At 40.7% G+C, this 23,453-nt stretch overlaps 1 protein-coding gene across 4 annotated transcripts in view; it reads right to left on the reverse strand.

Moving 5' to 3' along the window:
* Window positions 1-23,453, reverse strand: part of RIMS2 (regulating synaptic membrane exocytosis 2) — a 1,857,427-nt gene that overhangs the window by 24,435 nt on the left and 1,809,539 nt on the right. For all 4 annotated transcript variants that reach the window (XM_078686898.1, XM_078686895.1, XM_078686896.1 and 1 more), the window contains one exon: window positions 1,721-1,862. In XM_078686898.1, the coding sequence (XP_078543024.1) occupies window positions 1,721-1,862 (142 nt within the window). The remainder of the gene's footprint in view (window positions 1-1,720; window positions 1,863-23,453) is intronic.

Here is a 23,453-nt window from a genome sequence, read left to right on the forward strand (position 1 = left end):
AATGAATGCAAAATATACAGAACACAGCTGCGAGGCTTTCACAAGTTATAAAAAATAACCAGTTTACTGCCCAAATGTATTAACTGCGTGAGCTACTCAATGCAACAGCACCGACTTTACGGCACTAGAATTGAATCAACAAGTGCTTTTTTATTCCGACAGTCTCGTCTACCTTAAAAAAGGCAAACACCATTCCTCTGTATACATCTTGAGACCTTCCTCCCAGGATCCTTATCAGAGATCTGCTGGCCACAGCCAAGGGGGTTATCTTTCTCATCTCGTGCCTCGCTCTTTAGAACTCGTTAGCTCCACAACCCTGCCCTACCTGCAACCATTTCTCTACCTTTTATAAAATACTAGCCCTTTGACATCCTGTGATGGTAACACATGTTTGCAGTGCTTAATTCATTTGTAAAAAAAAAACTAAGTGCCAGGGCCCTTCTCGGAAAGTCACTGCAGCTTGCACCACCCATACCCTGCCAGCACTGCCAATGACAGTACCAACATAACTCCTAACCATTGCACTCCTACAAGTGTGACACTTCAGACTATTTCAGGACACACAAAGCTGTAATAATGGCGTGAGAGGCTGGTATAATTAATTTTCAGTGAGGATTTGACTTGATAAACACAGTTGTTGCGCTGATCTCAGACAGTACTACCATGTGGTGGACTGTTACTAGAGCCAGTACTGCCAATTAAGTACCGGTGCCACCGGCTCAAATTAGGCACTTTGGTAATCACTTCACAAAGTCACTCACAGTGTCATATCTCTTGTGGATACACACATAAAGCCCACCACTAAACTCCAAAGATTTGTAATTATAAATGTAATTTATGAACATAACGTGAATGAGGGCCTGTGAGGTTTTCAAGTTATTTTAGCCTTACGGACAGGGTACTCCAGAATACTGATATGAGGTCTGAGTGTTCTCATTACATTTCAGTTACATTTAAGAATGTTCATATACCCAGGGCTTTAAGTGGGTCGGTGCTAAAAAGCAGGTGTGAGCCAGGTCCCTTTCATGCTCTCCATTATTTCCCTCACCCTGCGTTTGATGTATCTTAACCCCTTCGCCACGGGGGTAATTCCCCACTGTGCTGGGGGGAGGGGGGGGCGCGCGCAGCGCCCCGTTGCTCATGATGAGCTCGGCTCGTCATGCAGCATGGTGGCGCTGTGCTCATGAGGAGCCGGGCTCGTCATGAGCATGGGAGGGATTAAAGGGCCTCGTTCAAGTTCTTTCACAGTCTCACCATTTCAGAACTGAAGTATTTCAAACATTTTACACAAAGATGCCAGTGCTGTTGCTTATTTATCTTATGCAACTAACATCCATTGACAAAGCCAGTAGTCCTGGCCTGCTGTAGGTGCAATGTTACTTGTTGTATTATATATCTGGATGCAAAGACAGAAACAGCAAAATAACAGTCGGCAGCCCATAATGCTATTGACCACGCTCCTTTGAGAGAACCCCACAGTTTTTTCACCCCACTTAAAGCCCTGCATATACCATTTCTCACACATAGCGATGCTCACAATATTAACAGAACTCATTAAAGAGGCTGCCCGCAACCCCACATCCGTCTGGTTGGCAAAGCAATATTGCCCCAACAGACTTCCAACACAGTTCCTATCACGGAATATTGCATGACATTATCTAAATTAAATAAATACAAATATTACTGATGACTTAGAATCAAATGAGAGCTTCTTACTTACTTGCCCTCGGAGCTGTAGCTATTCATGCTCCCATCTGTGGACTCACGGCTGGCTTGCCGAGTCATCCAGTTTCTCATCTCCACAGCCAATCCAGTTTCTGTACTTCGCTGTACCGTACTCCTTAATTTTTTGCCTCCTGATTCTGTTAAAAACAGAAGATAGTCATTATCATGTTACCACAAACTATGAACACTGCTACCAAAGAACACAAGCATTGATAAATCCAATACGTCTGTTTCTGCCGCGGAGTGCACGGGTGGGCGTAGTTTTGCGCCCACTTCGCGTAGCTCCGCGGAGCCCCACTCCGCACACTACGCCCAGGGTTAATCTTCACAAAACTTTGCAGACCTATTGTACCCCTTACATTGGTGAAGGATTGGCATTTTGTCAAGGGGATGCAAAGGAAAAAATAGTGTCCCAAACCACACTTGCACTCCAATGCATTTTACAGAGAAGTATGTATTTCATGTAGCAGCAAAACGGCTGAACAGATTGTAATGAGCTTTCACAGCAATGTACATTAATCTATGTAGATGATTATTTTTATTATTGCAAGTGAAGTTATGAAGTGATAATGAAGTTACAAGGGTCAACAACTTAGTGATAACTGTGTAGCACAATACTACTAAAAGTAGCAAGGCAGCCCAAAAAAATTCCTCTTTACTACATGAACAATTAAAACACCTATTTATGCTAATGGAAACCTATAAAACAGATACATAACAAATAGAATACATCTTAATTTACATAAGTTTTCTTTGCATTCTCTCTGGCTCACAAAATAAAACTGTGCCGAACAAGCCAAACAAAATCCATCTTTCTTATGTACCTATGTGCAACAAAATGAAAAAGTGACCTAGCAGTGAGCTACACAAATTACTATATGGAGGGCATAATAACTGGCCACTTGGGAAAAAAAATCTCAATTTTTATAACAATAATGATTGCCTTTCATTCACTTTGCCCTTTATATATAGCACAATCCTATTAAAAGTAGCAAGGAAGCCCAACAAATAAATTAGACTGCATATGTGCAGTTTAAGAATTAGTATATATACAACTAAAATACATATTTATGGCCACATGATTATGTAAACCACTAAACAAATACATAACAAATACAACTGATAAAAAGAAAGCAACCACGTTAAATCTGATTGCCACACTGTAGGTATAGTGGTATTCCCAGAGATAGGAATCCTCAGATGTTAGCTCCCTAATAACTTTCCATCCATTTGACGAATCACCAAAAACTTTCCAGACCTAAAGCATTTTCTACATTTTGAGGCAATGTAAGTTTTTTTAGTGAATTGAAAGTGGGTGCAAAGCTAAAAAGGGGGGGGGGGTCTCAAAACGTGTTTTTCCACCAATGCATTTTTTATAGACTATTCCATTGGACATAGCGCGAAAAAGCTGAACTGATTTACATGAAATCTGTCAGGATTATACATTATGGTGCAAAGATGATGCTTTTGTGTACTGCCGTTAAGTAGAGTATGTATTCTTTAAGTTATAAGGCATTTAAACTTAGTGATATCTGTCACTGTGATACTTTCATGGAGTTTAGCGAAATGTCTTGGAACTACCACGGTACATGGCTGTAAACTTATTTAAAAATATATCAGAAACATAAATAAATGTCCCTACCTATAACCACTTTAATAAAGTTTTAATAGATAGAGACCTACTACTTACCTATATCCAAGGCCCTAACACTGTACAAAGCCACAGTGTAGTAAAAACAATATGGCTGCCTTTTCATTCTCTAAATTTATACTGGCTTGTCATCACCATGTACCATGGTACACTGCAAAGATACCGTCTTATACCATGGCCCCAAATATATTTGAACTTAGTTGCATTATTAGATTCTATCATGTATGGTGCTGCATGGGCAACACAATACTTAAGCCATATTTACATGTGTGACCCTGCGTTAATTGTAAATCTGGAAAAATGCATGGCAGCTCAATTCTCTGTTTTGCCTTACTCTGCACACCATCACCAACACTGCTGATAAAGTTCACATACATCCATATGCCATGCCACTGTACTCGACTCCACTCTACCCCACACCAAAATTCACCACTCTAGTTTAGTTTATAACACCACGCTGTATGCCACACCACTGTACGCTACTACATTATTGCACTCTGCGCCAATCCACCAAATGCCACTCCAGTCTCCGCTACTCCACTGTATGCAACTCCACTGTTCACTAGTCCACTATATGGTGGCAGAAGGTTTTCGATAAATGTGGCCACTTTGTGGAATTCACTGCCCCTACAACTTCCTTCGGAAGCTAGTCTTCTCCGGTTCCGCAAACTTTTAAAGACGTTTCTGTTTTCTGCTTAAACCCTGCATTATTCTTTGGTAGTGTTATTATCTGGCGAGCGCTGGGATGCCTATTTGGTAACCAGGCGCTATACAAAACTCAGAATAATAATATATGCTATTCCACTCTACACCACTCCACGTTATGCAACTTCACAGTACTCAACTCCAGTGTGCTCTCCTCCACTCTTTATAACTCCACTCTACAAACCTATACTAGATTCTATGCCACTCTATTAAACTGTACTCGACTCTATCCTCGTACATGCCACTTTCCACATTTTTACTCTACGGTATGCAGTATATTCCATTGTACAACACTCTGCTCTACTTTACGACTGTTTCCAACACTGTACAACATAGCACTCCACTCTACTGTATGAGGCACAACTCCAATTTATGTTTCCTTGACTCTATGCTATGAATCTTCAATGTCTGCCACCCCACTCTACACTAATCCACTGTACCCTACTCCACTGTACACCACTCTATGCCACACCATTCTTCTACCCTTCACTGTACAGTATTCAGCTGTATGCTATTCTACTGTATGCTACTCCACTTTACGGTAATCCACTCTATGCCACTACAGTGCACACCACTCCACTCTACGACATTCCACAGTATAACACTCTCCACCACTCTATATAACTCCACTCTATAAAAGTCTACCACACTGCATGGCACTCTACAACATTCTATTCCACTATTCAACACTTTTCTATATGACAGAGCGCTACTGTACAAGACCCCATAAAAAAGTATAACAGTTTAGTACATACTCCACACCACTACACTCCATGCCACGCTACGACACACCAATGCACTCTAATGTACTTTACTCCACACTAAGTTATGCCACTCCACCCAACTCTACTCTACTCCAATGTATGATACTTTAACTCTCTCTATGGTATATACAGCAATCCACTATTTGCAGCTCCACTGTTTCACGCACTAATGTACTTTATGCATCTCCACTCTACAACACTACTACACTGTATACCACTGTCTGACACTTTACTCCTGTCAATACCCCTTCACTCCACAGTACAACACTGTACTATACTATATGCCACTGTACAACACCCTGCTCTACTCTATGATACTCAAGTCCACTACACAACACTATAGGCAACTCTTTGTCTGTCACTGCACCCCACTTTACTCCACTCTACATTGACACCGGACTCTACTGTACACCACTTTATTCAATTGTAATCTATAACACTGGATGCCAATATTTCCAACACAATAGGACACGCCACTACACTGTACTGTACAACACGGTACTCCAATTGATGACATTTTGCTCATCTGTATGCTACATCACTCTTCTCTACTGCACCCTACACCACTATAGTATTCACCACTTTGATCCATGACAATTTATTCTACTCTACACTACCCAACTCCAGTCAACTATACTCCACTCTATTACACTTTAATCCACTCTATCCCACTGTAACATACTGCGCTCGTAGCCACTCCGCTGTCCAACACTTTGCTCCACTGTATGCAACTCAATTCTGCAATACTTACTACACTCTAGGATACTCTACTCCACTCTATGCCTATACACTGTACTACTCTCAACAATATGTCACTCAAGTTCTCTTTACGATAGGCCACTCCACTCTACGACACTTCACTTGACGATACTCCACTTTACAACACTCTACTTCACCCTACACCACTCTAAAAAACTCTACTCTACACTATGACTGTCTAAGTTAGTGTTGTCTGGTTAGTGAGCTGAAAGGAGTGTGCAACAAGATGAGCTACTAATATAATTTGAAGGTGGTGGATAAATTGTAAATTAAAGTATAAATGTAACAGTAGAATTTTTTACGTTTGCGTAGTTTAAACATGGTTTGTATAGGGAATACAGTTTTCTTAACAAAGGTTTAACCATTATTTTTCATTTCATATAAATATACATAAATATATATATATATATATATATATATATATATTTTTTTTTTTCCACAGCTTGGCTCACACTTGTCGACCCCTGGCGAGTCTTATCTCGGTGCGATACTTAGCGGCAGAGCCCCGCCGAAATTAATTCACACACAGCTTCCTCCTCGGAAAGATAGTACGCACTCACAGGATCTTCATATTTCTCAGTTACTTTATTTACGCCAGCAGTGTCCAGTGTTAAAAAATACAGAAGCGTTTCGTTACGTTAGATATAGATATATAAAATGTGTACCATATTGGCTTGTGGCCTTGCCTGCCCGATACCACAGTGGCCTTCCTGATCGCAACCTCATAATTCTTGCTAGTAGAAGGTCCGAAGGTGTAAACACTCATACTACCTTAGCCTAAAAGAACAGATCAATTAGTACATAATGTACGTACATCGGTTTGTGAGTGGTTCATTGACTAGCCCATCTGCATTACACATAAAATGGGCATGATGTAAGGTACATTTAGAAATCTTTCTGAATGTCACTGTTTGCATTTTGCACATAGACACAGCTGGAGGTCCAGAAACAGCGACCATGCCCACAACCAAGGGCCAGGACAAACAATTAGCACTTATGCCTATAATTGTGCATGTGCCTAACGACAATGAAAGACAAGTTTCTCTGTTTCGAAATATTTAGAAAATAAGAAATATTCCTTGCATTCCTCAACTTATGCAATGTTGGAAAGCATGGGCAAGTAAAAAATTGCCTATCTTCATGTACTCTGTAGGTAGAAGAGACACTAGCTAATACTCTTCCATGATTCCTCAGTACAGAAGAATAAGGAAGATGGGATTAAAAATAAAAATGAAGCAAACTGGCAGCAGAGACGAGAATATTTTCAGGTCTCTGCTACAGACAGCTTTACCAGATCAGATTTTTGGTAAGACCTGTTGTCATACCCTTGTGTATGACTGTATGGCTTTGTTTTTCTATGACAGGTGTCTGCTTTTAATTTGATAGTTTCTCTACCCTTTCTTGTTCTCGTGTCTCTCAGGGTCATATTGGTCTCACATTGTTCTGATTGGATGAGTTGTATCCTTCTGTTGCCAACTTGACAGGGCTATTTGTTTTCCCCTTGGTGTGCTTGTGCTTCCTTGCTCTCTACCTTGCCAATTTCTCACTGTATTTCTACTCCCCCACCTCCACTTTTTGTGCCCCTGTGTACTTTAACCCCACGTCCAGCTTTCACATGTTTCATTTTATTTTATTATGACGGCCCAGCAGCTGGAAAAGGCTGTTTCAAGATCCTCTTCATATATTTGCGCTCACATTTTTACTTTTAATTTACAGATATAATATGGCCATTCGCCGTATGGCAGTCATGCTTCATTAAGTGCTAATATGTGTAATTGCGTGCTAACATCATTACTCACCAGCTGGCATAGGTGACTTGATTAAATGTGGAAACAATTTTTAGTAAAAAAAATTGGAGACATAAAAGTTGTGGCCAAAAAATGGTATTAACAAAGCAGAAAATGGAATCAGTATTTTACAAACAAAAAATGTCTACAGAGAATAAAAAAGCTCTAAATGAAGAAGTATAAAATCAAATCTAGTATTTTAGCAATAGGGCCATCATGATAGAGAATAACGGGATGGGTGCCAACATAGAAGGGTGCTGTTGGATCAAAAAGGTAGATGGTGGGTAACAACCATCTGTAGGAAGAGGTACGACAAGGGTTAAGGAGTGTAAATGTAGAGTGCATGGGGTCTGCAAGAGAAGGGAGACAATGGTCAGTGGAGAAAACATTGAAATAAAACAGATTTTAAAGGGTAGCAGGGGCGTGAAGGATGAAGAAAAGGAAAACAGGGCATAATAGGCAGGGCAAAGAGAGGAAGCTGGAGGAGGATGGCATGCGATGGGGCTTGGATGTATCCTCCCATCAAAGTGGGGGCAGGGAGGGGGTTACTGCAGGAGAAGGACCGCATAGTAGCTGGTACGTGTTTATTTAGAGGGGGTTTACATTTCTTTTTAGTTAAGCAAAACATTTTCGACACGTCAATAAAAAAATATATGATACGATTTTTATACCTCAACGTTTTCAATTTGAATAGGACTTTTTTAGATACTCTCTGTGAGACTGCTAAATTAACGGCTAAAAAGTCTGAACTGTGAGAAAATCGTAGAACCTTGTGTTATCCTAGTATGAAGTGCTAAAGCTAAAAAAAGAAAATATTAGGGGAAAAAACATCAGTTGAATGAAAATTTGTCTTCTAATGGTGAATAAGTTGGTTTGGAACCCAAAATAAATTAACTGGTCAGGAACTGTCGCGGGCCATACAAATGAACAGCCTGTTATGGTGCGCCTCTGTTTGATTAGATAACTCTATCTATAGCCTCATCCCAGCAGCCAGGCGTCCACACAGTGTACAAGACAGTACTGCAATGCGGGCAAACATTCCAACTCCTGGCCAAAGTGTGCCTAGTACAGTTCACCCACTTTATATCTTCCTTTAATTTTCTATATGCTTACATTGTCCAAAATATAAAATCTGTGTACGTCGGTCAGTGTCCCACTATTCATGCAAAAAATGGCTACAATTTTTCAAATAAATAGCATGGACTAATCAGTAGTTATTCAATTTTCGAACCAAAGCATAAGCTTTTTAAGCTGTACAACTTGGTTTAACAAATTGTATCTCGCTCTTGTATGCCTCTCATTTGAGCTTTCCTGCATCATTGGCAGCACCGATAAACCGCAGGAGTGGTTTGGGAGACTGTGTAAGGATTGGGTAAGCCTGCTTCTTTAAACGCCATGACAAGCCAACAAATCAACGACATTAGGAAACAGAAGCTGTTGCATTCGAAAGGGACGGCCAACAAGTGAAGTGAAGTAAAGAGTTTCACGTCAAGGCAGTAAGATGTTTTGGTGTTGACTGCTCTATTTCAGATTCAATAGTGAATTGGCCTAATTTTGTACACTAAATATTCAAAGTTTGTAACAGACTCCTGTGCTAAACCATTACATGTAAAACTGCTTCTTGCAATGTTGTCCTTCAAACCAAACACAAAATGTTCCCATTTACCTAATGACATCTATTTAGCTATCTAGAACCTCAAACATATATATATTTTAAAAACCAGCTATCTTTCTTTTTCCCCAACCAAAGTTTAATTATCTCTCCAACCTGCCTACTATAAACCCAATAATGTCAAAACCACAATAGTTAGGGAAATAAATAATTTCATAAACAAACATTATGAAGAGAATCAACAAGAAAGAGGAACCTACAAAGGAAATTCTTCAAAACTTATTATTAGAAAATGGGTAAAAACATACCACCATAATGCAATATACAAACAAACATTTTATGCACACATTGTTACACAAAAAACATATACTGACAATGTACAGTTTACACAAAGAAACAGTCACAAAGGCAATGGGTTTTCAATTCAGTGACATTTGTCTGTATTAAAACAAGAACATAACAAATAATGCTTTTCCCAGTTTGCCAAAGGTGTGTGGAGGACGTTTCGACAATTTACAACGTGTTAGGTCATCATCAGGTCACAGAAAAGTATGTTAAAAGTAAAAAATCTGAAAACACAAAAATGATATACATGAGAGGCTACCAAAGAATTTTTATAAGAAAAACCAATTTTAATGGCAGTGATGAATCAAAGGACTGGCGCTCACTTGAGTTACCACTGGGCAAGACATTAAACGTCTTAAACATCTTGGAAGACACAGAATGATGAAAAACAGTCATCATTCATAATAATTTAAAAAAATTATGTTTTTCTGCATTTGTATGCAATAACGCAGTTCAATAAAACGGAGACCATCGTAGTGCCTCCAGACAAAGGGAGGCATTCCATGAGTGCAGCCCCCTTATAGCACACTATTAGAAAGCTTATTAGCTTCTACATCGGCCTCATTATTTATACTGAAGCTGGACCTCAATTGGATTAGAGACGTTGGACCTCAATTGGATTAGAGGTGATAGGTGATTAGAATTGTGCAAATCCTATATTTTCAACAGGACAATCAGACAGCATTTTTAAGCGGCATGTTTGACCAAATTCAAATAAACCAACAACTTCCAATCAGTGAGAGTTTCTGGATATATTTTCCGACCTGCGGTATATACTTGTTGATGATGGGTCTGTGCCTGTTTTGAACCTGCAGCACTAAAAAGGCATCTGCCTTTGCTGGATTTTTAACTAATTGATATTTCATATGAGGGAAATGTATAATTTTTGTGTTTGAGAAGGTGGTTGTACATCATATTATCCAATTAAATGCATCGACAGGTTTGTTGTGCCGAGTTTGAAGAACAGACAAACACATTTGGAAAGGAGTTGGTTGACATCATGTGTTGTTTTAACTAATTCCTACAAACTAGCCCAAATCAATGACAGATGTAACTGTCTTGTATGTTTCCTCTCTTTTTAAATAATTGATTTAGTGTATTGTTTACGTATGTTTTAAGAAAATTTGTATTGAGTCCTCCTTCATTGAATGAATTTTAATCCTTTGAAAAATTGTAATGATATTTGATATAAGGATTTTTTTTAATTAAAAAACGTGTGACTTGAATATTTTGTTCACTGTATAGCATTCTGTTCATTCACGATTGGGGTGATGAATGGTTGCTGTGTGAGTGTCCATGTATAGAGTTTATGAAAGATCAATGATCCCACAGGGAATTAGGTACGTTGATGACATTTCGACCACTTACAATGCGGTAGGTCATCATCAGGACACAGAAATGTACTTTAAAAGCAGCCACACGAAAAACAATCTGAAAACTCAAAAATGATATATACATGAGAGGGTACCAAAGAATTTTTAAAAGAAAAAACGATTTTATTAACAGTGATGAATCAGAGTCCAGGTGCTCACATGAGTTACCACTAGGCAAGACATTCAACATCTCCAAAAACATGGAAGACACAAAAGGCTGAAAGACAGTCATCATTCATAATGTGTCCATAGAGGCTGGCTTAGCCAATTCATTACTCAACGCAAGCCAGCTACCAACACAATTATGCCATACCAGTGTTGAATGAAAAATCATAATCAATCTTGGGATAAAACAAAGTGCATCCCAGGAAAGAAGTGTCTCACACGTAAAAAGCAACTCCACCAGAAAAGAAATTAAAAGAATACTACCCACTGGAGATACTAATGGTTCAAAGGCCAGGGGTTCTTTTTGGTAGTTGTACACATTCAAGCATAGCTAACTCTAAGCCATAACACATTTAATTATCTGAAAGTAAAGCATATGTACACAGTTTGGATCGAGCGAGAGCTGATGTAAAAAAGCTACATGCATCCCAGTGTCCCACACACCAAACTTGGGGCATTTGCTATGGCTTTTAGTACCTCCGGGACAGTCTGGGTCCCAATAGTTTGGCAATTGGGACCCATGGTGTGTGAATCTCAAATTTCCCAATTAAAAATCATTATGCAGCGGGGTGAAGAGATGAAATGACTAAGGTTTGGGATGGACTGTTCCCAATGGGAACATGGTCTACTGATTTGTATTAGGTGGGCCTCGGCCTACAGTAGGCACAGTGGACAACAGTGGACGATAAAACGATGGCTTGCAATGCTTCCCAGAGTGACTGCCAGTAGTATACTTTGGGTTAAATTAAGACATCAGGGTATTCCAAATTGCTTAATAGCAATTCTGTTGGAATTACATACTGGGAAGTGGGCTCAATTGGAGCTCGATCTACATTGGGCCCTCTTGGGGAGAATCCAGCTGGGAAATGGGTTAAGGCAGGGCTGTGTTGTAGCCCACACACTGTTTTCTTTGTTTTTTGCCGACCTTCCGGGAGAGTTGGCAGTGACTTATTCATCTTCCCCAAAATTGGGGGTAGACGTGAGTCATGCCTACTCTATGCAGGCGATTTGGCACTTCTGGAAATGACTCAGTAGGCCTGCAGAGGAAGTTGATTAAAAGTAATCATTATTGCGAGGCTAATGAATTGAAGGTAAATATGGGAAAAACAAAAATAGTCCAGTTTGGGAAAAAAATTAAACTGCATACGAGGCAGTTAGGTAATAGTAGGGTAGAGGTTGTGTCCTCTGACAAGTATCTGGGTATGACGTTCACAAGTCAGCAGAGTTGGAAAATGCATAAAGAATTGGTGGAGACGAGGTCACTAGCTACAATAGCGGAACATGTTTGTTTTAAAAAGACTTATGGTGGTCCTTCTTGGACTTCCCTTTTAACAGCCTATAATGCCATGGTCCCCACGCATTGCCTAAATGGGGCTGAGTTACAAGCAATAAGTATGGAGCTAAGCTGGGAGAGGTGTGAAAGTAAATGTTTGAAAACATTGTTGGCTCTTACCAAAGGTGCAATGTCCAAGGTGATAATATTACAAGGAAATTTGCAGGACTGGAACTTCTTAGCCTATAAAACAATTTTGCGATTTTGGGTTAAACTTTGGATCCCAAATACACAGAAGATATCAGCCCTCTGTGCTGTTGAAATAGGAAAGAGTGAATATCAGTGGTCTAAGATAGTAAAGAAAAGACTAGCAGACATCGCAGGAACCCTAACAGAGAAATTAAAAATAGCGGGGGCCTCCCATCTTTCGAAAGTAGAATTAAAAACTTGCCTGTAAAAAAGAATATAGGTTGGGCTGATTTGAAGTATGTAAGGAATAGACCCTCAGCAAAGTATATGGTAGATGCATGGGAAAGTATTAACGCATTTCTGTATTTATCTGCACTATCAGACTCCTCGCTACGTTTAGCACTATTAAAATTCCGGGTAGCATTAAATGTGTGTTATGTAAGAGCTGAGAAATTTGAAGTTTTATTAGAAAAAGAAAATAATTGTACATGTGGTTTACCTTCTCAAAACTTCGATGTTCATGTTTTAACTGATTGCCATCATTTTAACAAGCTTTGTTTCTTGATTCTAAAACCTCTTTTTAAAAGGTATAACATAAACATCTGCAATGATTCACTTGCACTTTTGTTAAAAATTTAATCTTTTGATGTGGCATGTGCACTGGCAAGATTTCTTAAAATATGTTTGGATTAGGGTCTTAATGTGTTAGTTGGTAGGGCTTGGAGATTTTAGTTTGAATACTGATGAAGTGGTATTTATAAGGTTGCATAAAATGTTATCTGATTTTAAATATATGTTTTAAAGACTGTGTCTAAACTTTAATAAAGTATGAACTGCAGAACTTGAGTGACTGCCAGTGGTTAGACTATTTGCAAGCGTTCCGCCCATCACCTTTTGGGTGTTTGATTGCCAATACTATGCCTGGAAACCAGAGAATGGTGCAGCTGCCCAAGCCTCCTATTGCCAATGTTTGTGAACTTAAAAGGTACACCCTTTCAAGGAGTACTTCAACGGGTGAGGATGTACTACATTTTTGGTAAAACAGCTGGTTACTACGAGGTAAGTTAAAGTAAGATCTGCTTTCCCACAAGAAATTCCTATTTTGGTCTCTACTAAACTTAATGCAGCTTGACGGATCGTTACAAAACTTTACAAAACTTTTCTGATTAGTTTGGTTATGGAAATGTTTGGGATGATCTGTCAAGCGGGGTCTGAGAAAAAGAGAGGGTTCCAAAACCCCAAATCCCATGCATTTTCCATAGACTTTTTTGGATCACCACAGCATAAAAAACGGCTGAACAGAATTACACAAAATTTGGCAAAAAGCTGTATTTCGATCCAGAAAGAGTGCTTTTTGTGATTTGATACAAATTCCGTTCAGTAGTTTTTTGTTTTTTTAGAAATTAAGGTACAAAAAATATTTGTACATCTGGACAGTCTCTCGAGAGTCCCAGAAGCACACTTAAAAAATTAGAGCATTCTGATTGGCCTGGGGGTCTTTTTTTCCCCCATTGAGCCACCTCATTCCCGCTGCAGTGTGGGTCTCGCAGGAGCGAGTTCTCTGATTGGCTGGCTGCAACATGAACTAAAATGTTGCAGTAGCCATTGCAGGACTCCGTAAACTAGTCCCTTGTCCTCAAAATGTAAAAAAAAAATATTTATAAAGAGTCAGGGTAGAGATGCTTGTCGGGACATCCCCTCCTCCCCGGGCCCATTTTTTTCCAATTTTTTTTTGCCATGATCCTGAAATACTCCTGTGCGATCACAGCAAAAAAAACGTATGTTACTATGACCCACGGGGTAGGCCAAGACCCAGGAGTCAATATATATCATTATTTGGTGGGGGGGAATGCATGGGCCCTCCTGAGCCGATTTTGACCCGGGGGACCCAATCCCCCAAGACCTGCTATTTAATACAAATGGGAGGGGGCATGCAGCCCGAGCCTTCTGCAGGCCCAGAGGACCCCATTCCCTAGGGACAGATCAATAAGGGGGAGGGGCCACAAAGCCTCCCTCCATGAGTCTCATTGAGGATCCTGGGACCCCCATCCCTGGAGCTGATGTACATTTGAAGGTGATGGGGCCTGCAGACCTCCTCCCCAAGCCTCCTGAGGCCATGGGGACTCCAGCCTCAGAGGCTAAATTATAATAAGAAGGGAGGGGCACATAGGCCGCCTGCCCAAGCCTCCACAGGCCACCAGCACCCCATCCAATGGGGCAGAATTTATTTGAAAAGGGGAAGGGGCCTTGCAGCCCCCTCTATGTGGCAATATTGGCCCTGAGGACCACATCCCCTAGTGCCTGATACTGTACAGTGTACCCTGGAGCCCACTATATGGACGCTGCTGTTCCTTGCACACTCAGCTCACACTTTCCCGGGCAGGGAAGAGTACTTTACTCCCACCCAGGCGGGGGCAAAGAAAATGTGTTGGTGCTCGCTGGGGAGCGGGTTGGGGCCATGGGGGCCTGGGGCTCTCCCCGCGGCCTCCAACAATGCGAGCTTCAGAGGTGCTCTGGATGGCCACCTACAATTTAAAAAAAGTTATCTTCTGCGCGGCGAGTTGCAGGGACCCTGGGGCTGGCCCCATGGCACTCAACAGAAATGGAGCTGTGGGTGCCCCAGGAGGGCACTGACTTATTAAAAAAACATGCTGGCTGAGTCGGGCACACACAATTTTGTGCCAGCTTGGGGTGCAGTTCCCCAAGGTTACCCCGCAGACCACAGGCCCTAAAAAAAAAGAAAAAGTGAATGCTAAATGAATGCCTGCTCATTCATTATTTTCTACTCCTTGAAGGAACCATAAAACTCTCCGAGGCATGTTGGTTTTAATTTTGGAAAAAAAAGAAAACGTGTCTGAGTTTTCCTTTTAACAATTTTCAGCCCAAAAAATGTATTCATAAAAACTATGGCAAAAGAAAGATTCACAGACATGTTAATTTGCTTATTTTTTCATTAGTTAAAACTTTTTTTTAACATTTTTATAATAATCAAAGTTATTAAAGGCTGCATTGTCTCAGTAACTGAAATATACATTTAATTAAAATTATTCATGATTTTTGGACAAAGATTGTAGCTCTGCTTTATATATATGATATGATCACCCCTTGATAATTCCAAAAGGCCCACTTTTTATATTTTGGTGTTGTAAGACTTTGACAAAGTTAGCGAGTTTGTCTGCGTTCGTACAAGACCTATAAGACCATGGAGTGTTCTGTGGGAGGCGGGGCGCGTGTATAGGATTGAAGCCCACATGCAGCTGGGGGTAGGGTGCCCAAACTCATGCCCCACATGGCCAAAGGCTGTGCACGGTGTGGTTTTTCTGCGCACAACTTGGTTGAATGCTGTGTCTGGTCTAGTTAGGAGATGTAATTATATCTTATTTTACAAAAAAAAACTTTGGACTTCACTGAAAAAACTAAGGTTAAAGTAAAATTAGAGATAGGTGAAAATGTAATAATTTAAGCTAAAAAAAACACTGAATAAACATCGAAACAATCATAGGTATCTCAAGTAACTATAACTCATGCCCTAAAGTAACTGTAATGTGCACCCTCGCCAAGCATTGCTTAAGATCTCACATATTACAACACTCATGACATGTTCTATACATGTTTGATAACATCATCGCCACATCTGAAATGACAACACTGTGCATGGCAGGGTGCGAGGTATAGTTATTTTAGGGCATAAGTTACAGTTGCTTGAGATAACTATACCTGGTGAATGTCAGTGTTTTTTATTTTATTAGTTTCAAACGTTATGTTGTCTCTAAAAAATATCACCTAACTATATTGTTACTCAGACCTTTGTTTTTTTAGTGTAATGTGTGTGTGTGTGTGGTGTGGTGTGGTGTGGTGTGGTGTGTGTGTGTGTGGGTGTGTGTGTGTGTAAATCACTGTTGTTTTATATATACACATACAAACACATTTAAGCTTCTTGTCAGAAACATTTACAAGTTAAAACCTCTTAGACGAGGACAATAAATACCAAAACATACATAGCAGGCCAGACTCAGGGCACCCAATCAAGCCAAGAATACATTTATTTGGCAGGATGTCACCATCCCCTTTTGTAAGATGGATCACATCTGTACTAAATGTGCATCAGCGCGTTCCCAAGGCAGTATGCCCGCATTTGCCTGGAATGTCATGCAAATAAGGGAACTGTTTCACTAGTGCATCATATTACAGATGCGGGCACAGCAAGAAAAAGGCTGTCACATATGAAGACACTTTGGGGGTTGATGCAGGAGTTGCAGTGTCCCCATACGCTTTCCCACAGGTGGGTGCACCGGCCTGAGAAGGGATCCCTCCTCTTTCTACAGTGCAAGGCCTAGTCAGGCCCCTACAGTGAAAGGCAGGCCCGCGACTTCATCTAGCAGAGCAGCAGAGCTAGCATGAGTTTACACACTCCACTGGGAACAGGGCATTTTTTGTAATCCGCAGGCTGCACCTAGTTCAACTAGAGTCATGGCTCAAACAGGGACAGAGCACAATGTATAATTTAGTTGCTGATCTGCTTCTATTGTAAATGGCTAAATCGGATCATTGTAGAAAGCTGCTATTCCAGAGAAATGAAGTGCCAAAAATCACATATAAGTTCATGAAGTTATCTTCCTTTCGATCAACAAAGATAATGAAAGAATTGGCAAGAGCCATGAACACTTACCTGCTCCAGCCTCATCTTAGTGATACCAAAGGGGATGAAGCGATACCAAAGGGGATGATGGGCGGAGTGCTTGAGCAAATCAAACACTCACCCCCAGTCAACTGATTTGGGTTTAATCCATCATCATTCTTTAGCTCACTCCACCACCCCAGTTCAGACATGGCCATATGCAAATCAGTCTGACGGTGTGCCTTATCTTAGAGCCAATTTTCTGCACCTTCCAGCCGATGAAGTGGATAAGGTGATGATGAAAAACAAAGTCAAAGCACGTGCTCTGCTTATACAGTCCTACACCGTATCGTGCATTATGATATTCTTATGAACACTGACCTTAAAATCCAATATTTAATTACTGCATTTCTCCTCAAAGTGAGAGTTTCAGATCAGATTGCATCAATCGCGGAGGTATCATGCCTCTCCTAAAGAAACACCCTAAATATCTTGAAATTCACATTTAGAAAATTATAGACCAATCCCTAACCTTCACCGGCCTTCTAAAATACTTGTGAGGCAAGCACAGAACAACTCCAGGAATAAGTAGAACACCACCATCTGCTAAATGGTCGTTATTCAGTGTTTACGCCAATGAGAGCTACATAAACTGTCATCGTTTATATCAGAGAGTATTTGCCTGCAGCGCTTGATTAAAGCTATCAACCTGCTCAGACACTCGTGCAAGTTAAGGGACAGCAGAAGAGAATCTCGGTCACCATGTAAATGTAGTAGTGCTTATATAGCGCACCATTCACCCCCGAAGGGGTCTCAAGGCGCTGTACACATACCGCTGTGGAACGCTTCCTAGCCTTTCCCTGTGAAGTGCCCACTCCTGGGCACCCCAAGGTGAAGCCAGGCATCCTAGCGCTGTTGGGGCAGTTGTGGAGATTAAGCAAGCTATTGCCCAGAGTTGCAGAGTAGGATCCATGATTAGAATAGGCAGTGAGGCGAGAATTATCAGGTCCAGGGAAATTAAGCTCAAGACTTGCCGAGGCGGGAATTGAACCCTGGTCCGGGCCAGACCTCTGCATCAGGGTCTGCCGCTCTAATCATTGAGCCACACTTTTCCACCATCATATAGAAGAATAAGTGATTTTTCCTCAACTGAAGCCAGCTAATGCCAAAGAAAGTCACCCTCTCATTCAAATGAAGAGTTGCATGTGAAATGTTGTTCAAAATCTACATGCACTCGCTGACCTGGGTTCTCAGGCCATCTCACCTGAAAAATGAGAGGAGCCTGACCAACGACATACAATCACTGGGTCGTATCTACCTTTGAATTAGGGAGATTTAACCCAACCTTAAAGAACTCAAACTAGAAATTCTGACGTTAGGGGAGATGGTGGAGATAGAGGTAAATATGAATTCATTAAACACACTCCTTCTATTTGTGGGGACAGCCCTCACAAAAAGTAAGTCATCTGTATGTTATTGTCATGCAAAACCTATCCTTCTGATCATAAATAAATGCAGCAGCCAAAGGGATTTCCTCTAATCTTTGCTGTGAAAGACGCTACTACTCCCAAAGAGGAACAGCAACCACATCTAGGCCCTGCTGGAGATGTGATCAATTATCAGTTTGGAGACAAAAGCTTGTAAAGCAGGGCAGCAGTGATGGCTCCTAAGAGCGACTGTGAAAGAAGAGAGAGAGGGCTTGATCAAAAGAGCAAAGATTACCTTGGGAAGGAGGACACAGACAAAGTAAATGTCTATGGGCAGCTTGTCACTGTCCCTCCGTATGACAGAATCGGAATGCTTATTTCGACGCATTTTAAAAACCTGGCTGTTTACCAACCCCTAGTCGCAAAGAGACACACAACTGCTAACTGTTCGTAGCACTGGGACACCCCATTTGACGTAGCTGCGCACTATATACGTTTCTAAATAAATAAATCAAAATGGTTTTGTTGCAAAATCGTATGGAGACCAATGTGGGGGAAAAGTGTTTTTGAATTCCTTTAAAATACAGCTCTCCCATTTAGATATTATCTAGGTGATTTCTACTAATATTAGATTTGAGGAGTTGGGTTTTGAAGGAAAAGAGTATAAATGAGAATAAAGAAAATAAAGGTAAATAGGAGATGAAAGATGAAGCACCAAAAGAAACTTAGCCTGATATTTGGGTTTGCAGTTTTAAACAGTCGTTTTAACGTGGCAAAATAAACCTTTGCCAGGCCTAAACCTTCCTTTTTAATACTTATATGTCAACCTTATGGCTGGCCTTAAAATCCCACAGGGAATGGCGCATGGTATTTAAAAAGTAGGACATGCATATTTAAAGTTTTATATGTCCTGGCAGTGAAAACCTCCAAAACCTTTTTTCACTGTGGCAAGGCTGTGTCTCCCATAGGTTAACACTGGTTTACACTACCAACTATAATAAGTATTAAATTCAATTTGCGAATAGCTAGAAAACTGGTTCAAGGACTCTTTTTAATAGTAATTTAAAATCCAACGTAATGGCCAAGTCAGATTTTATATTACTATTTTGGAAATTATAATTTGAAGTCAGCTGTGGATCCTATTGTAGACTTTGGTCCTATGGTTACAAGTCTATAGGCATTGTGCAGCTTGGCATTAGAGAGACAGGCGATCTGCCATTCTTGATGTATCCCTTTAAAGTTCAAAATCTGAATGGGGATTTTGTCCAAAGTTCCCCCCAAATCCAAATCTGGAGGCAGTGGGTGGGCATTTGAATGCCTCCTTGGCCCATCACGGGTCCCTCCATAATTTTTTGGAACTGGAGAACCACGTTAGAGTCCTGGGGTTGGGTCAACATCCTGCAATTTATGGTTCCTTACATTCTGGGCACCTCGCTTAATGGCGCTGTGGCTAAAACATGAATGTGAATGGAACTGGTGCTCATGTAAAGTGCTCCAACGTCCTTGGTCCAGTGTGCGCTATAGAAAAACTGAAAAATAAAATAAAAAACAAAAGGGCGCCTGGGTGTGCTGAGTTCACCAGTAGGTAGAGCTCCAGCTCGACCAACAGCCAGTGGTGGCCTGTGGATGTCAGCAGCAGAGCACTGTGAACCACTGGGCCACAGCACCAAACTAGTGCAGATTTGCAGGCAGAACCCAACTGCATAACTCATCTAACAAGGCGTGGACTGACTGCTGCTTGTCCTCCCTGAATTATCACAGACTGCAAGGATGTTTTTGTTCTTCAATTGGCTTTTCTATGCTTATGCATCCCAGAGATTTAATAGAAAATTGATCATGGGTTCGGTAAAGCTAGATTGTTACTTGCCCATTAAAATACATTTTTAACTAGAGTAAAAATAATTGTAACTGAAAAGGCCCAAGAAATGTGAGGAACCATCTGGTACTATACATTTGAAAAATGGTGCACTGTGCTCACTTTCCTGATAGCTCTTCTTTCTGTTACAACGCCAGCCCTAGCCCAGAGCTCGTGCCACTGCCCAGCTGAGGGGTACTCCAGCGCATTTCCAAACAGCACAAATCTACTGTTCCAGTCTATGCCACTGCCACAATTACTCTCTGAGAGAAAGAGGGGAGTTTAAGGCCTCTATGAAGGGTTTAGTGGCTATTTGCATACATGTGCAGGGCACATTAGAGGACAGGCTCAAGTCCAGTCCAGTCCTATGTACTTGCTGCGTGTTTCTCCCTGAACCATCCAGCAATGTCGAACTGATCTTGGCCTGACATTTAGGTGGTCAGATATAGATTTTGAAAACGAGCTAAAAAAAAGCTCTCATGATGATACATGGCAGGCAAGTGATCTGTGTCAAGTTTTTTCACATAATTGTGGTACTTGAAATAGTGTATTCGTTATAAATGACAGACTACACATAACTGAATACAAAGGAAAAACAGCACTGGTCAAGCTGCTGACATATCACAGGGAACAACTAAAAATCTACCGAATTTTATATATTTGTTTTAAAATCAAACATCTCGTCATTATTGTCAGCTGATGAAAGTTGATAATAATGTTATCTGTAATACTGAAAGTATGCTTTTAGAGTTATTTTACCAAATGTATAGTAATATAGTGTTTCGTGCATATGTATGGTTTTAATTAAATAAAACAATAACCTTGACTCGAGAATCGAATTTTACATGAATATGGAATCGGGCTCGTTAGAAACCAATAGCACAATACAATGTATTGTTAGGAATCAATGGATCGTGTATACGCAGCTACATGTCTAACACCGCAACTATTATCAGAGACAGGGTCAGAACAATAGACAGCTTCAGCAGCGGCAGGCTGTAATCTGAAAATGTTTGTGCTCGAGTTTTTATTTTTTACAAACTAAGCAAAGAGTGTTTGCCTCATGAGATTAATTGTGGAAACAGTGTGTGGCACAGTTAGATACAGACTGTGCTCCTTAGCAAAAAGAGTCTTAAACAGGGCCACTGGAATTATCTGGCATGGTAATACCAAATTATGCATTAGGATTGGCTAAATTATGCAGCAAGAAAAGTCGAATTATGCAGCATATGGCACATTCTGTGATGGTATGACTTCATTATTTTGTAATTTTTAACCATGTTAATACTGCCCGGGCAAAGCTGTCATCTCATTAGCACAAGTTTGACTCCCACATACTGCAATAATCAACTGAATGGTGCCCAATCAACCTTTCTGGAGGGCCTTCCACTGCACTGCAACAAATGTTGCTGAATTTTTTGTAACTTTTGATCCGTTTGTGCTAGAAACAAATTGTTTTTGTTTCCAGTAACCTGGCCTTAAGGTAGCATATATATCAGTTACTCTGAATCTGAAGGAAAATACTGACACAGACACACAGGAAGCCTGAAACGTGTTGAAATAAGGAAGGAACCATTGATAATAACTATGTGGGTCCCCTGTATGCAACTGAAACCAAAAGAGGGGGACAGGCCCATGATGACTTCAAAGCCTTGCACCATGTGCCTACTGCCCAGCTCAGAATGTGCCATTGTGCGTTCTTTACCTTCAACTACTTTTTTGTCTTTATAGTCCTGCTGGCAGCTTTTGGTCTGCCCAACTGTACCTTCTTTATCTTCCTATAATCTGACAAAGTCAGGATGGTGGCAGTTCCTCCTTTTTACTGGAAACCAAGCACTGGCACCAACTACATGTAGCCCTTCTCGCTTATCAAATTATTTACTCTTCTCTAAAGCCCTTGAGACCCGGCTGATCTTTCTTCCCATTTGAGCAAACAACTTGATATCAAATGATCCTAGTGGAAGAACCCCTCTTGGGGTATTTGTGTGCTCTGCAAATAAATATCTTCATGAATGCACACTGAGGTTGGCTGGCTCATTGCCTGCGCCAAGGCTGAGCATGCACTGCTATGTACTAGTGTGTGTCCTTTCCCAGAAATACATTAGCAGCGACAAAACTCCCCCACTTCAATAGGTCTCCATAGGACAACAATGGTGAAGAACTTTTACGATTGTACAACGGTAATCACCTTTCAACTCCAAAGACATGTTTATGGATCAAATCAAGCAACCTCAACCAGGGTGATAACTTTCGTCTCAATATGAAGTAAAAGAAGAGGCTGATTCGAATTATTAAAAATTCGGAATATTCAAAATAGAGAAGACTCGCGATGTTTTTTTCTTTTTCTACATCAACAATACTGGGCTAGCAAGAGCATGTAAAACCATGCAATGTCCGAACAAATCAATCTACGATTGGTGGATTACTACATGCTGTGGTGGTAGGATGCGACAGTCACATTGTGTCAGCACTAACTTAAAATGAAAAGGAAGTTAAGTGCACAAAGAAATCTGAATATTGAAAGTACCTCGGATGACAGTGTACATTAGCACACCAGCTATCTGGCAGCAGGTAAGAAGGCACCTGCCAACATAATGATGTCATTTTGCAGTAAAGTGATTTTGCCTTTCCAAATGCCAGGCCATAAAATCATTGACATAGCTAGGAGCACACGTACAGGAATTCTTAAAAAAGAACAGCGACCTGTTTTACCAGATAACACAAAGTAGCTATTCATGTTTAAGGACAAATAAACATATGGTAATTAGATGGCTTTAGAAAGTACATATAAAGACTTATATCTGAATGAGTTGAGTCGTATGTTCCATCTCAGTAACTTACCAGCAAAAGGTACTCTGCAGCCGATTAGGTACCACTTGCTGTGACGTGGCCTCTCTTGTCATCCAGTGGTGTAAGCAACATTCTGCGCCCCCACACACACTCTGCGGAGGGACTCATAAAATGTAACTCATGCTGGTCACACTACAGATATAGGAAGGCCTGAGAACAAATGTGGTCACCATGTGTGCAGGAGTAGTAAGGGGCTACATTACATTCCTATTTCCCTGGGGAAGCACCAAGAGGAAAAGTAAGGAAGGCTAGCTGTCCTTCACTGCTACCCAGCCAGCAGTTGTATCACATCAATGGGAAAGCACTAATTCACTTCCCAGGTGTTCCTGTAGTCTGCACCATAACATAAATGGTT

Source organism: Lissotriton helveticus, chromosome 4_1 (genome assembly GCF_964261635.1).
Source record: "Lissotriton helveticus chromosome 4_1, aLisHel1.1, whole genome shotgun sequence".
Lineage (NCBI taxonomy): Eukaryota > Metazoa > Chordata > Amphibia > Caudata > Salamandridae > Lissotriton > Lissotriton helveticus.